The 15,581-nt window shown below is 51.2% G+C and overlaps 1 protein-coding gene across 1 annotated transcript; it reads right to left on the bottom strand.

Moving 5' to 3' along the window:
- Nucleotides 1–8,829: 8,829 nt before the first annotated feature.
- Ceacam19 (CEA cell adhesion molecule 19) lies at nucleotides 8,830–15,247 on the bottom strand. The gene is made up of 7 exons (XM_041653256.1): nucleotides 15,193–15,247; nucleotides 14,012–14,380; nucleotides 12,469–12,619; nucleotides 12,265–12,311; nucleotides 11,543–11,628; nucleotides 9,449–9,502; nucleotides 8,830–8,883 (listed from the first exon to the last, which is right to left on the bottom strand). The coding sequence occupies exons 1-7, from the start codon at nucleotides 15,245–15,247 to the stop codon at nucleotides 8,830–8,832; spliced, it is 816 nt and encodes a 271-aa protein (XP_041509190.1).
- Nucleotides 15,248–15,581: the final 334 nt, after the last annotated feature.

The following is a 15,581-nucleotide window of genomic DNA, read 5'->3' on the forward strand; positions in this document are numbered from 1 at the left end:
TTCTCTTCTTTAGATAGGATCTCACTGTGTAGCCAGGCTCTGTAGACCAGACAAGCCTGGAACCCACAGAGACCTACCTGCCTCTGGAGAGTTGGGATCAAAGGCAAAAGATTTGTACCACCACGCCCAGCCCATTTTCTTTTTGAGACAGAATTTTGCTACATAGCCCAGGCTAGCCTTGAATATGAGGCAATCTTCCTGCCTTAGCTTCCAAAAGAGCTGGATCTATAGATGCAGTGGGGCCAATGATGGTGACACTTTCCAGTCCTCCAGCCCCACCCCCAAAATCCGTGATGCTTGGGACAACTTTCCATAGCATGCTGGAGTAGTCTGGGGCAGAAGCACACACCTGTAATCTCAACGCTAGGGAGGGTGAAACGGGAGGATCGCTGCCAGTTCGAAGCCAGCCTGAGCTACCCCGCAAGCCTCCGTAAGTCTCCGTTTCAAAAAAAAACAAAAACAAAAAACAAAACAAAAAAAACCCAACCAAAATAAAAACAAAAAACAAAACAAAAACCCAGAAACAGGGTCAGTGCTGGGTAAAGGCATTGGCGGCAGACCAGGATGACCTCAGCTCTGTCACTGGCCCCACACAGCGAAAGGAGAGGATTGGCTCAGAGCTGTCCTTTGATCTCCACACCTGTGCCAAAACAGGGGCACTCGCCCTCCCCCAAGAGATAGAATGTAACAAAAGTTTAAAAACAAAATTATCAACAACAAAACTAACAGAGAAGAATTCCTCAAACCCAAATAAAACAAGCACAAACAAACAGAGCAATCCTTTGTCTGTGGGGCCGCTTGAGGATACAGTCCTGTGACCTTGTTTTGTGGGGCTCCCCTTCCCCAGTCCCCTTATCTCATCTGCCACCTCACCAGCTCCCTAGGGAGCACAAGACTGGAAAGGGCCCAGCCATCTCCCTCCTAGTCAAGACTGACTTGTCAATACTTCTGGAAGCCTGGAGTGTGTTAGGAGATTCTACTGGGGACCCTTACTCCACCAAAGCAGGCAAGGAGTCCCTTATCCCCTTGCCAGCCAAGGAAGCTGAACACAGGGCAGGGCAGAATTTGGTAAACCTGTTCTGGGGAACTGTCTTCCTAAGAAGGGCTGGAAGGCAAGATCCCTTAAGTCCTAAATGGACCAGGGAGGCTGTTAGCTCAAAGGACCACAAGTCCCCTTCATTCTTCACCCGCAAACAGAATCCAGCAGTCGGTCCTGGTGGCACAGGCCTGTCATCCCAGTTACTTGGGAGACTGGGGTAGAAAGATTGTATATTCCAGGCCAGTCTGGAGAATTGAATGAAACCCTTTTTAAAAAATAAACAGCAAAAGGAAGCACGGGAAAATAATTCAATGGTAGAATCCCCCAGTGAGGGGCTGGGGTGTGGCTCAGTGGTAGAGCCCCTTCTAAAATCCCCTAGTGAGGGGCTGGAGTGTGGCTCAGTGGTAGAGCCCCTGCCTAGAATCCCCCAGTGAGGGTCTGGGGTGTGGCTCAGTGGTAGAGCCCCTGCCTAGAATCCCCCAGTGAGGGGCTGGGGTGTGGCTCAGTGGTAGAGCCCCTGCCTAGAATCCCCCAGTGAGGGGCTGGGGGTGTGAATCAGTGGCAGAGCACTTGATTAACACATACAAAACCTTCAATTTGATCCACATTAAACACATACACGCTGGGCGGTGGTGGCACACCGCTTTAATCCCAGCATTTGGGAGGCAGAGGCAGGCGGATCTCTGTGAGTTCAAGGTTAGCCTGGTCTACAAAGCAAGTTCCAGGACAGCTAGGACTGTTACACAGAGAAACCATGCCTCAGAAAAACAAAACAAAACGTCATACACACAGGTACACGAAGCATACACACTTGGGCACAGGCACACACACACGCATACACACACACACGCACACACACACACACACACGCACACACACACACACACACACACACACACACGCACACAGGCACGCACCCATGCTCCCAGCTAGACAGGCAGGTGGATTGGAGAAACGGGCCTCTCATTCCCACCCTTTGGCACCTCCCCACTCCTCTCCTTGCTCGGGGGTTTCCAAGTCATTCAATCACCTAGCAAATATTTACTGAGTGCTGACTCCACGCCAAAGTGCTGGGGACAGACGACAGATAGAGTTTGTTCTCTTATGTGGCTAAATCTTATTGGAGGGACACGAGCAATAATCTTTTTAAATCCCCTATACTATCAGAGAAAGATTAGTGTCGTGGTTCTGTAAGATAGAAGATAAAATGGGTCAAGAGGATAGGGAGGACACAGGTCATTCTTACAGCCAGGGAGGTCAGCAGACACCCGAGGAAGTAAACTGAAACCAGACTGAGGTGACAGGGAGCTTGAGGGTATAAGGGGAGGTGTGTTTTCCAATGCACAGTACAATATATTCAAGCGTCCCGAGGCAGGCTAGTGTTTGTAGGTTGGTTTTTTTTTTTCAGAGTCTTGCTGTACAGTCCAGGCTAGTTTCAAATTCACACTCCTTTTTCCTCGGCCCTACTTCCTCCATTGTTGGGGTTACAGCTGCGCGTCACCACCCGAACTTAAAAAGACTTCATTACAGGGCTGGAGAGAGATGGCTAAGCAGTGAAGAGCGCTTGCTGCTCTTCCAGAGGGTTCCCAGCACCGACATCACAGCCATCTGTAACTCCAGCTCCAGGGGACCTGGTGGCCTCTTTGGCCTCCGAGAGCATCCAAACACATGTGGCATCCATGCACACAGATAAAATCAATCTTATAAAGTCCTTTATTATGGAAGTGGAATGCATTTATCCAAAGCAGAAGGTGGTGTCATCCCTCCCACGTCTGTGCCCATCACAGCTCACAGCTAATCACATTGCCTGCCCACCAGCAGAGGGTCCTGGGTGTCCCTCTGGGATTGCATATGGAATCAGCTCCGTGGCTGCCCCAAGCCTGAGGTACTAATGCTGCGGGTAAATGGTGTGATGGCCCAAGATTGACCACAGTGCCCTCAGCTGTCTGTCAACTCTGCATACCAAAGACTGCCATGTGGGTGACATTGGTGCTCTAGGGAAAACACGGTAAGAAGAAACCTGCACATATTCATCAGAGACACGGTGTTTTGTGTGTGTCTGTGTGCTCGTGTGCACGCGTGTATGTGTGTTTGCATGCATGTGCAAGTGTGTGCGTGCTCACTAGCATTTGTACATGTGTTCATGTGTGTGCCCACGTGTGTGCATGCATGTGGGAGTGTGTGTGTGTCTGCACAGGAGTACACCTACACCTGCAGCCCGAGGTGGCTCTCAGGTATCTTCCACAATTGATCAACACACTGTTATTATTACTAACCTTCACTGCTACTGTTTGTGTATGGTGGTTAGCTTGCACGTACGTGTGTGCACCACACGTGTGTAGTGCTTGAAAGAGGCGGTCCTTGATCCCCCTAGGACTGTAGTTACAGATGGCTGTGAGGTACCATGTGGGTGCTGGAAACGGAACCTGAGCCATCTCCCCAGCCCCACATGGCTGTCGTTAACCTCGTGGCACTAGAGGTTGAAGCAGAGGCTCCTGTACACTGGGTAAAGCACCGCCCAGCTCCTTCTTCACGGTTTCCTTTTCTCGTCTTCCTTTTCTTTCTTTCTTTCTTTCTTTCTTTCTTTCTTTCTTTCTTTCTTTTTTATGAGGCAGGGTCTCACTCTGCAGTCCTGGTGGCCCTGGAACCTGGAACTCTCTATGGAGATGAGGGTGGCCCATCAGCCTGTCTCTGCTTCGGGAGGGCTGGGGTCAAAGGTGTGTGTGTGTGTGTGTGTGTGTGTGTGTGTGAGGGGGGGGGACGAGACAGAGACAGAGAGGAGACAGACAGAGACAGAGAGAGGAGACAGAGAGACAGAGACACACAGAGAGAAAGAGAGAGAACAGTGAGATGCTGTGTGTGTGTGTGTGTGTGTGTGTGAGAGAGAGAGAGAGAGAGAGAGAAAGAGAGAGAGAGAGAGAGAGAGAAGCCCCTGAGCATTAACCAGCATTTGTTTCTCTCTTCCTGCTGAGACGTGAGCCGTCAGCTGTTTTCTGTTCCTGTCTTTACTTCCCTGCCACAGCAGCCTGGACTTTGGAGCCGTGAGCCGATAAGCACTTTCTCCCCTAACTTGCTTTTTTTCTCAGGGTAATTTCTCAAAACAACTGGAAAGGAAACTATAACATTCCAGTAAAAGGGCTAGAGAGGCTCGGCCTGTAGAGCCCACAGGTAGCTTCTGTGCTGCGCTCTATGGTGGAGCCGCTCTCTCCAGACCAGGGCCACCTTTACCTCCCACAGGGAGGAGGCCGCCCCCTAGGTGCCCATTAAAGCCTGTGCACAGACCCCGGCGCCCTCGGGAGTTCATGGAGGTCTGTTGAGTCAAGACTTCTGCTCACGAGTCTACAATGGGTGATCCTGTGACCCCGCTGAGCGGGCACTGACCCCTTCGCCCACAGACGAGGTGGCTTTGGAACAGGTTTTCCCCATGAATCATATAGACTCTGGGTTAGAGCCCAGCCCACTTCCTTCCCCAGGGCCACTTCCTCATTTGTCCAAGAAGGAGCCACTATCTCCCAGAAGCTGGGGCTGTCCCGGGAGTGGCGGGGCAGGCAACAGGGACCTCTGGTGGGAAGATCCTGGTGCTTGGAGGACGCGGCTTAGTTCCAGTAGGAGCTACCCGGCTCCATCTAACTGGGCTGAGCTTGGCTGCCTGCAGTCCCATCCTCACTGACACTTGCTTTGGGCCAATAATTGGCATTCTGTGCCCTTTTCCTTTGTATTCGTTTACATTCTTCCGGGAACACGGAGAGGAGAGCCCCAGGTCGAGTTTTGGGGTGCAGGAGGAAATTTCGTCCTGTGGATCACAAAGTGGGGGTAAGAGGTGAGGAACACTAAGAGGTAGCAACCAAAGTCCCCCCCCCCCCCAGGATTCAAACTTGCTGGCTGTGGGAAGTTTTTAGTCATTTATTGTACTTTTATTTTGGGTTTTATTTTATTTTTTCTTTTTTTTTTCTTTTTGTCCTTTGCTTGTTTGTTTTGGGACAGGGTCTCTCTTTGTAGTTCGCCTGGACCTCACTCTGCAGACCAGGCTGGTCTCGGACTCATACAGATCCACCTGCTTCTGCCTCCTGAGTGCTGGGATGAAAGGGATGAAAAGGATGTCCCCTGATACCTGACCTGAGAAGTTTGTATTTAAAGGCACTGGGGCTATGGCTGGTCCTGGAGGGGCTGGGGGAGAAACGACAGGACACAGAGGCTGAGGCAGAGAGGAGGGGACCTGCCTGGTTCAGACTGAACTGTTGGGACACGGGAGGCTTAAATTTAGGAGGTGACAGGCACGCCTGCTGCAGGCAGAGGCCTATCAAAATTGGGTGTTTCGGCCCGAGGCAGCAGAGCGGGCAGAAGGGGGTGGGTGGGCATTGGATGGGCTTGCGCCTGGCGGCCTGTTTGTTGGCCTCTGCTGCCTCCTACTGGCTCAACGTGGAACTGTGGGGGAAGTGCGAGGTTCCCGGATCCAAGATTGGATGTTTTTCACACTCCTCCTTCCTCACCTCTTCTTTCCTTGTAGTGTTTTTTAAAAAATGACACATATTTAATATTGTGTGCGTGCCAAAGCTCAGAGGGTGGTTTGTGGGAGTCAGTTCCCGCCTTCCAGTGTGTGGGTGCTGGGGATCGAAACTCAGGCCATCAGCCTTGCAGCAAGCCCCTTTACCCGCAGAGCCATCTTGCTGGCCTGTTTTTAGTTCGTTCGTGCATATTAAGCACAAATATCTTAGTGGTAAGACCATTTGTTTCACTGTTTCCCCTCCCAACATTGTCACCCCTGTGGTATTATCCCCACCTCGTCGATTGTCCCGGAGTCTCCAGGAGGTCGGCTTCACTAGGGATTAGTCTCTGTTTTGATTATAGATATCTCCTGGGACCCAAAACAGTGATGTATGCAGGAGACGCTTCATAAATACTTGTGAAATTCATGAATGGATGCTTCACCCTGCTTGCTCTCCAACCCTTCCTATTCAATCAACAACCAGCCCTTGCTAGGGGCTTCCGTATCCATCGGCTCTCGAGGCTCGTCCCTAGCAGTCGCCGTGCTCTGGTTCAGTGTCTGCTCGGTGAATGGAGTCCGAGAAGAATAAATGCAGCAGGGCAGGCATGCTTAGACAATTCTGCCAGAAGACCTGGATCAGAGTTTGATGCTTCGTACAGTGCTCCCGTGCGCCCTCTTCTGGCCAGAGTAGAATTGCACGTCTGGAGCCCTTGCAGGACTCTGTACCACGTGACTTGCTTCAGCCAAGGCAAAAAACGAGTGGAAACTGCTTCAAGCTCGGAGTTTATAAATAAAGTCACTGCGTGCACGTCCGCGTTCCTTGCTTTTCCCGGCTACCAAGTCTAACCCTGAGCCGGGCGGTGGTGGCACACGTCTTTAATCCCAGCTCTCGGCAGACGGATCTCTGTGAGTTCGAGACCAGCCTAGTCTACAAGAGCTAGTTCCAGGACAGGCTCCAAAGCTACAGAGAAACCCTGTCTCGAAAAACAAACAAACAAACAAACAAACAAACAAACAAAGTCTAACCATGTCACTTGGTTTCTGAAGATCTGAAGATATCCACACATGAAACCAAGTTCTCCTGATCCTTGCCACACCTGCCTACCTGACGCAAACTTGTGGGGAGGGAAAAACAATAAATAAATAAATGAAAGGAAGGAAGAAAGAAAGAAAGAAAAAGAAGGAAGGAAGGAAGGAAGAGAGAGCGAGTTGGGAATAAGGGACTCCTCAAAGAAATGGCTTAAGCAAGGGAGTCTTTCTCATCCAGATTACTATGTAACTGGCATGGTGATGTTGCCTACAGCAGCACACACACCCAACTCCCTCACGTGTTCTGCTTCTTGCCAAGCAAGAAGACCTTTTGGTGAACTGTTGATAAACCTTCTCTCCATATTTGATTGTACTTGAACTTAACCACATGCTGAGATCCAGTTGCAAGGACATCTGGGAAATGTAATTTTATATTGAGGAGGCTGGGTCTCCTCATCTGAGGTCAGGGTGAGCTAGGTTATGCTGCAGTAATAAGCGGCCCCATTTCACCCACAGCATGGCTCATTAAGGGCATACTCCTGTCTCAGGTAGACAGGTGTGACAAGGGTCAGGAAGATTATGAGGGCTCACTCAGGAACCATGACAGGACCAGTCATTGTTACAGAAATAGGGAGGGAAAGCGATGACACACCCGGATGTGCTTCTACCACCCACATTTCATCAATCAAAGCAAGTCACATTGTTGCACCCTAATTAGAAGCTGAGGACGTGCAATTCCACCTATGGCCAGAAGAGGGAGCAAGAGCACGGTTTGAACGTCATTTGGTCAAACTGAACCCCTCCCCCTCAAATCTTTTTAATTACAGATTTCCCCGGGTGTGGTGGCAAACGCCTTAAGCTCAGCACTCAAGAGGCAGAGGCTGGTGGATTTTTGTGAGCTCTAGGTAAGTCAGGGCTACACAGAGAGGTATTGTCTAAAAAAAACAAGTGTTTTGTTTTGTTTTTTTTTAGAACTAAGGAAGCCCAGCTTCATTTATTCATTCGCTGACCCTTCTAGACCTGAGGCCACGTGGTTGTCTGGGTGGCTAACTTACCAGGCACAGGTTGTGTGTGATCTAGGCCTGGGGAAATTCCTCGAGGAGCTCATTTGCATAGTGCCAATCAGCCGGGTCTGAACTTCCCCACCCTGGGATCCTTCTGCGTCCTCTTGTTTGCTGGAACAAACTGCTACCAAATGAGTGGCTTAAAACAACACGAGTTTATTATCGTAAAAAAACGGAGTCCAAAGTGGTTGTCACTGTTTTTTGGTCCCAGAGGCCACAGGGCTGGGTGCCTCTGGAGGCTGGGGCGCGAGGTGGGTGGAGTGTGATTTCTTGAGCTTTCAAGTTTCTAGAGTCTTCCTTCTCCCATTCCCTAGCGTAGGGCTCGCCATCTCTTCCCAGTGGCTAATGATTTCTGATTTTTTTTTAAGACTTACTTAATTATGTATACAGTGTTCTGCTTGCATGTATCCCTGCAGGTCAAAAGGATCTCATTATAGACAGTTGTGAGCCACCACGGGTTGCTGGGAATTGAACTCAGGTCCTCTGGAAGAACAGTCAGTGCTCCTAACCATCTCAGCCATCTCTCCAGCCCCGATTTTGATTTTTTTTTTTTTTTAAATCCTGTGGTTCGGAGAATTGAGCCCAGGTCTTTCATGCATGATTGACAAGCACTCTACCTGCCGAGCCACGCCCCCAGCCCCTCACTGGCGGGTTCTAGGCAGATGTCCCGGTCCTCTGGGTGGCTGATTTTGAGGTCTGGCGACTTGCCAGGGCTATCTTCTTAGGTCAGCTGCTTTTGCTCTGGCGACTCCCTGTGAAAGGGTGCCCCCTCATCCCACCATGGGTTGCCACCCACAGGTTGAGAATCTCTTCTCCAGCGTCTTCCTGGTAGTGTTTTCTCCCCAAGAAAAGGACTTCAGGTAACTGGTTGAGCCACCATGGGATTTCATGGTGGAGTATCTTTGAGGCCTTCTTCCATGAATGTAGAACCTGGCCCTGGTGAAGCAGGAGCCTGCTTTCTTGGGCAAGTGGCCGCAGGGTGGCAAGAGGCACAACCTCTTGGGACTCCGGGGAGCTGGGGCTGTCAGTCTCCCACGCTGTGGGGCACGTGCCCCTTGCAATACTGGGTTTCTGGCGAGCTTATCTTACCAGCTCCCACAGCTTTGGCCTGTGGGTGTCACGCGTGTCTTTTCCGCAGGTGTGAGGCCCTGAGGGCTGCGGTCAGGGAAAGGCAGAGTTCTGTCTTCTGGGCAGGCCTGGCCCCGACCCCATCAGGATGTTGGCACCAGCTGGCAGTACGGGGCTGGGTCGGGGTTTAGCAGGTCCTAAGAGGAGGAGGGAGATGGGGTGGGCGTGGGGGCCGGTCAGAACATGACAGACGGAGAATGGAACCAGGAGACCGAGATGGGATAGAGTGAGAGAACTGAAGACATGGAGAAGGACGTGGTGGGAGGTGAAGAGGAGGAGGAGGACATGGGGAGGCTGAAGAGATGGGAGACAGAGCGGGAGGGAGGAGCACAGGAGAAGCCCAGAAGAGCAGAGAAACACCCGTGGAGACAGACAGAGCTCAGGGACGCCCAGGAGGGAACTGGAGAAACTTGAGAGTCACTCCAGAAGTGAGTCCCATCATGCAGTGGGGCTCCATGGAGGCATGACCTGTTCTGCTGTGTGACCCCGAGCAATCTCCTTTTCCACTCTGGGCTCTCCCCCCTCCTCGGAGAGATTTGAAGCCTTGGATCATTTTTACAGAGGAGGAGGCCCAGGGAACAGGAAGGTAAGGAAGGACCTTGTTCAGGTGGTCAGTCTCAAGGAACCCAAAACAGGTGTCCCTGGGGGGAATTAGGAGCCCCTATCCCTGGCCATCTGACCCCCTTGCTCCCCAGTCCATACCTGGTAGTACTGGTTCTCAGGCTGCGGTTGCTGGGAAGGGAGTGGAGGCCGGCTCTGCAAGGGAGGGGTAAGGTGAAGGGTGCCTCGTGCCCCCCAACCTTTGACGCTGATGTTATGTACATGCCTGGTCTTAGAGTCCCCACTGGCCCTCGGATTATGAGGTCCTGAGTGCAGGGAACCCATGCCTTGCAGGTCAACGCACCTTAGGTGGTTGGCCTGACATGAGGACTTTTGGGGTGCCCAGGGGCTGGACAGTTTCACCATTAATGTTTAGCTTCCTCCCCACACTGGGGTTTAGACAATTAGCCTTTGCATTTTACATTCTCTCTGTCTAATTTTTTATTTTATTTTATTTTTTTTTTTTTGATTTTCGAGACAGGGTTTCTCCGTAGCTTTTGGTTCCTGTCCTGGAACTAGCTCTTGTAGACTAGGCTGGCCTCGAACTCACAGAGATCCGCCTGCCTCTGCCTCCCGAGTGCTGGGATTAAAGGCATGCGCCACCACCACCCAGCTAAAAATATTATTATTGCTGGATAGTGGTATTGTACGCCTTTAATCCCAGCGATCAGGAGGCAGAGGCAGGCAGGGATCTCTGAGTTCGAAGTCAGCCTGGTCTACAGAGTGAGTTCCAGTACAGCCAGGATTTACATACACAGAGAAACCCTGTCTTGGAAAAATAAAATAAAAAAATATATTATTGTATGTAGGGGTGTGTGTCTTGGCACGGCAATGATTTTATAGAATCATTTTCTCTGGCATTTATGTGGTTTCCAGGGAGGGAGCTCAGGTCATCAGGTTAGTGGGGCAAGAGCCTTTGCCTGCACAGCCATTTCCTGACTCTGCGTTTTCCTGATTTATTTTAGAGATTTCTTTTAATTTATATTGGTGTGTTTGTCTGTCTCTGTGTGTGTGTGTCATGTGTCTGTGTCTTTGTGTATATATGTCTGTGTTTCCGTGTGTCTGTGTATGTATGTGTACATTTGTGTGCCTGTGTGTCTGTTTGTGTGAGCCTCTGTGTGTGTATGTGTTTGTGTGTGTATTGTGTGTGCATGTGTGTATGTGTCATGTGTCTGTGTCTCTGTGTATATATCTGTGTTCTGTGTGTAAGTTTGTGTGTATTGTGTGCATGTGCGTGTGTGTGTCATGTGTCTGTGTCTCTGTGTATATATCTGTGTTCTGTGTGTAAGTTTGTGTGTATTGTGTGCATGTGCGTGTGTGTGTCATGTGTCTGTGTCTCTGTGTATATATCTGTGTTCTGTGTGTGTACGTTTGTGTGTATTGTGTGCATGTGCGTGTGTGTGTCATGTGCATGCGCTAAGGGCCATACAGGGCATTAGGTCTGTGGAGCTGGAGTTAAATTTGGTGTGAGCTACCTGATGTGGGTGCTGGGAACCGAACTTGGGTCCTCAAGAGTAGCAAGCAAGTGCTGAGCCAGCTCTCCAGCCAGCTCTCCCCTACTTTGCTGTTCTTTGAGACAGGGTCTCAGTCTAGCCCAGGCTAACCTCAAGCTTGGAGGCTGACTTTGAATTCTTGACTCTCCTGCTCCCAGTACTCAGGTGCTGGGATGAGGGTTGCTAGGGAAGCATGGTTCTTTGATGCCTCTGCCTGCAAATTGTTTGGCTTTCTTGAGTTGTCACCTGCCGTGTGTGACTTCCAGAATCACCCACACCCTGGAAGTAAATTCAGAAAGCTCACTGCTCCACTAGCTGGACTTGGATGGGATCCTTGCCTTCGCTGTCACTGGACCCTGTCTGGGTTGAAGAGATACACAAGAACTGGGGAGAGGGGCTGGGAAGACAGCTCCGTGGGGCGAGGTGCTTGTCACTAATCCTGATGATCTGAGTTTGATTCCCAGCACCCACTTGGTGGACAGAGATAATTGACTCCCACGAGCTGTCCTTGGACCTCTGTGCGCACGTAGTGCCGTGGCATGTGTCCCTCCCCTTCCCCTCCACACACACAGGAAGGAAGGAAAGGAAGAAAGGAAGGAAGAGTGGATTGGAGATCTCTCTCCATGGAGAGTCGTACCCAACCACCATGGCTAACTCTGGGAAGGGGTCTTGTGAGAAGCAAGCTCCAAGGGGACAGACTCACCATGGCTGGGTTCACTGGCCCTGTGTCTCTGATGGGGGACACCAGGAAGACTGGAGATGGCATCACTTCATAGACGTTGCTGTCACCTAAAGTAGAGGAGGAAGGGGACCCCAATGACAGAAGGCTCCTGTGGGCCCGTTCTGCCTGCTGGTCCATTTCACTTACTCAGTCCTTCAACCAACATTTTATGCAGACCTCTCCTCCTGCCAACTGTGTGCTGGGGACATAGTGGTGGCCCAGACAATCCAGGCAGTGCCCTCCCTAGGGCTTGAAGTCCCCTGGGGCAAGAAAGATCCATCCCCAAAGAGTGACAGCCCAGAGAGTCGAAGGCTGGGAGTGGGGCGGGGGTAGGAACATAGAAGCAGGTGCCTGAACACCCTGGACATCAGGGAGGACTCCCCGGAGGAGGAGTCATCTGAGACAGTGAGAAGTGAAAACTGGGCTGATGCCGAAGGGATGCTTGCCAGAGGCTGGCAAGAGGGCCCACTGTCGAGAGAGTGAGGAACCGGGGAGGCACGCTAGGGAAAGGGAAGTTTGTCCCTAGCACTGGGGAGCTATGGAAGGCTTATGAACAGGGGACCTGTCAGGAGCAGGAACCCCGGAGGTTTAGGAGGGGTCTCTGGTCCCCTCAGTGAGTCCAAGGGTCCCAGTGGGCTCTGATTACATGTGGGACTAGAGGCCTTCAAGAGGGTGATACAGAAAGACACATGTTCCTTGCTTACCAGACTCAGGAATAGTGTTCAGTTCAGGCTGCTCTGTAGCTGCAACCCTGGGAGTACATAGAAGAACCCTGAGATACTGGGGTGGGGGAAGGGAACCCCAAGAACATGGAGACTACCTGACCCTCACCCTGCCTGGGGAAGACAGGGCACCTCGAGGAGAAGGAGAGGAAATGGAGGATGTGGAGGGAGATCTGGGACCTGTACCTGGGGCTTCTGCCCTTCTGTCTTCGAGTGACCAGGAGGTAGGCAATGCCACTTACAAGCAGTGAGCCCATAGCAAGACTCCCAATGATGGTAGCAGCCATGATCCCAGCATTGACAGGCAGGTGGGATGTGAGTGAGTATTCGCGTGTGTCTGGAAGAGAGGGTTGTATCAGTGATGGCTTCTGTCTGTCCTCTCCTAATTATTTACTATATAGTGCCATGCTATGCATGCTAGAAAGCGTGCTCTACCACTGAGCACACCCCAGCCCCTCACTGGTAGAGCCCCTGCCTAGAATCCCCCAGTGAGGGGCTGGGGTGTGGCTCAGTGGTAGAGCCCCTGCCTAGAATCCCCCAGTGAGGGGCTGGGGTGTGGCTCAGTGGTAGAGCCCCTGCCTAGAATCCCCCAGTGAGGGGCTGGGGTGTGGCTCAGTGGTAGAGCCCCTGCCTAGAATTCCCCAGTGAGGGGTTGAGGTGTGGCTCAGTGGTAGAGCCCCTGCCTAGAATCCCTCAGTGAGGGGCTGGGGTGTGGCTCAGTGGTAGTGCACCAAGATCATAGGTCCTTCTGTGAACCATCAAACCCAAGCATGCCTATTTTTCCTTTTTCATTATTTATCTATTCATGTGTCTGTGTGCACTTGCGGGTGAATGTTAAAGGGGAACTTCGGTAGCTGGCTCTCTCCATGGGGTCCTGGGTATCAGAATCAGTCTGTCGGGCTTGGCACCGATTGCCTTTACCACTTGAGCCATCTTGCTGACCCTGTTGACATGTTTGAGACATGGTTCTGCCAGGTTGCTTGTAGCCCAGGCTGGCGCAGAATCTCCCCTACCCCCACTGCCTCAGCCTCCCCAGTGTTGGGTGGCACCTAACTAAGGGTCATCTTAGAGACCGCTCTAAAGATCCTGCTTCCTGTGTCATGTCAGCCTGTTTAATTTTCTGAGGAGGCAAATCATAGCCTCACTGTGCCTCGGTTCAACAACAGTGATGCCCCAGGAAGCTTCTTTAAGAGGGAAAGTTACTGTATTGTAGTGGTCCTCACGTAGGGGTGGCTCTGGTTTTGCCACCGTCTGGGGTCCTAAGAGTGGCGAGCACTAGTGATGTGTAGTGAGACCAGAGCGGCTGTCTAACTTCTCTGAGACGCCCAGTTTTGACCCCAAGCTTTCAGCAAGACCTAATAGTCAACCTGATTTACGGAAAATATTTACTATCATACTTGGTCAGGTAAGGTTCCCTAGAAGTGTTAGATGCCACTATTGTCCCCTGCCCTGTCCCCTAGCCCTTCACTTGGAGCAACAACATCAACAAACACTTGGCTTGAAAATTGAGGAAGGTTTTTTTTTAAAGGTGCTCAACAAATATGGGGATAATCATTATAAGGGAAGAACTAATGAAATGGGGTGTTTTTTTAGGGCTAAGGATATCCGTGGTCTGGTACACAGTAGGCGCTCAATCAATGCACATTGTGCATATTAATGAGAAAGTCAAGTGAAATAGTGTTTGCACATGGCTTTCCTCCCACCACAGTCCTCCAGAGCAAGCACTCACCAGCCACTTGGACCTCAGTCTTGGCCTTCAATGTCCAGGCAGGGTTGACGGTGACGGCCACTTGGTAGGTGCCACTGTCTGAAGGCTGGGCACCTCGGAGCAACATGGAACCATTGGGGAAGCCAACAATGTCTCGCTGTCCCATGGCGTAGCCATCCCTCTGGGGCCGCTGTAGTCCAGGGATGTAAGAGAACAGCCTTGTGCCTCCATTAGTCTCCTCCCCCAGGTACCAGATAAAGTCCTGGATGGTGCCAGGGACACCATGAAGGGACAGGAGAAGGTCCTGGTTCTTTTGGGGCTTCTCTGGGGTCTTTAGGATGTGGAGGGCTGCCTGGGAGCCTTGGGGCAGCCAGAGAGACAGGATCAAGGCTGTGGGAAGGTATGGAGGAGGCCTGAGTTCAGGCACAGATAACAAAACCCTCCTCACTATAGACTCTCAACTGGAAGCAAGGATTCAGAGGGCTTCCCACTGGACTCAATGATGAGACTGATTAGTGATGTCTGCCCTGGGTGTAGGAATAGGAATATAGGCACAGATGCCACAGATCTGCCACCCCACTGGCAGAAGAGGGTTTTTGGTTTTTTGTTTTTTTCCCCTGAGATGCTATGTGGTCTGTCTCTAAACACTTGGACCCTCTGAATTCACTCATTCAGCCAATATTTAAAGGGATATCTATTATATTAGTTATCATGCCAATTACATCATAAAATTTCATGTCTAAAATTCCCTAGATTTTAGTTTGTTTGGTTTGGTTTTCTTTTTTTGAGTCAGGTTTGCACTATATAGCCTAGGTTAGCCTAGAACTCACTGTGTAGTCTAGCTCCAAGTTGTGACCCTTACGTCTCAGGCTCCAAAGTGCTGCCGTTACATATATACACCACCATGCCTGGCTCTTCCCTAGACTTTGATTTGGGACAAGGTCTCCAAGTATACCAGGCCAGCCTTGAGCTGGCTCTGTAGTTCAGGATGGTCTACCTTCCAAACACGGGAATCCTAGGTGAGACCGACTCACCACCAATCCGGCTTGTCTCTAGTCCCCCACCTCTCTCTCTAGAACCCAGTAGGGAAGTAAACACAAGTTCCTACTCCCCCAGTCCATAGATGAAATCTAGGTGGAGATGGGATTTTACTATCCTGTCCATTCTTGTACCTCGGTCCTCTGAGGTTTTTCCCTCCTTACCTGAGAACAGGAAGCCCTTTGAGAAGCTGCCTGGGGTCCGGGTACCAATCTCCATCTTGCTTCCTGTAGAGAGGTCAAAGTCACTGAGAGCCACAGGCTGGCTCTCTGGAGCTTGAAATTCAGTTGGGCATTCGGGGGCAGCCTCAGGACAGTCAGGCTGCGAAGTCCCAGAGCCCCAGCACCTCCTTCCACAGTTTCCCAGGCTCCGAGTCTCCACCCATGTCCCGAGAAGCGCTCACACTGGTTGGACCTGTCTTCCAGGGTGACAGAGGATTTCCCAGGCCTAGCCCCTCCATTCTCAGCATGGCTGGCTCCCTGAAACAGCAAGGTTGCCTCTGGTTGAGCAATCCCTCCTCCTACGACCTCCCCTCCCGCAGAAGCCAGGACCG

The sequence above is a fragment of the Microtus oregoni genome, unplaced genomic scaffold (genome assembly GCF_018167655.1).
Source record: "Microtus oregoni isolate MIOR12 unplaced genomic scaffold, Mior012 000006F_ref0000085, whole genome shotgun sequence".
Lineage (NCBI taxonomy): Eukaryota > Metazoa > Chordata > Mammalia > Rodentia > Cricetidae > Microtus > Microtus oregoni.

Coding starts and splice junctions, on each gene's coding strand:
- Ceacam19 (XM_041653256.1), bottom strand. CDS start 15,247: ATGGAGATTGGTACCCGGACCCCAGGCAGCTTCTCAAAGGGCTTCCTG. Junction 12,620..14,011: donor GACTGAGGTCCAAGTGGCTG/GTGAGTGCTTGC, acceptor CCTCTCTTCCAG/ACACACGCGAATACTCACTC. Junction 9,503..11,542: donor GGCCAGTGAACCCAGCCATG/GTGAGTCTGTCC, acceptor CCTCCCTTGCAG/AGCCGGCCTCCACTCCCTTC.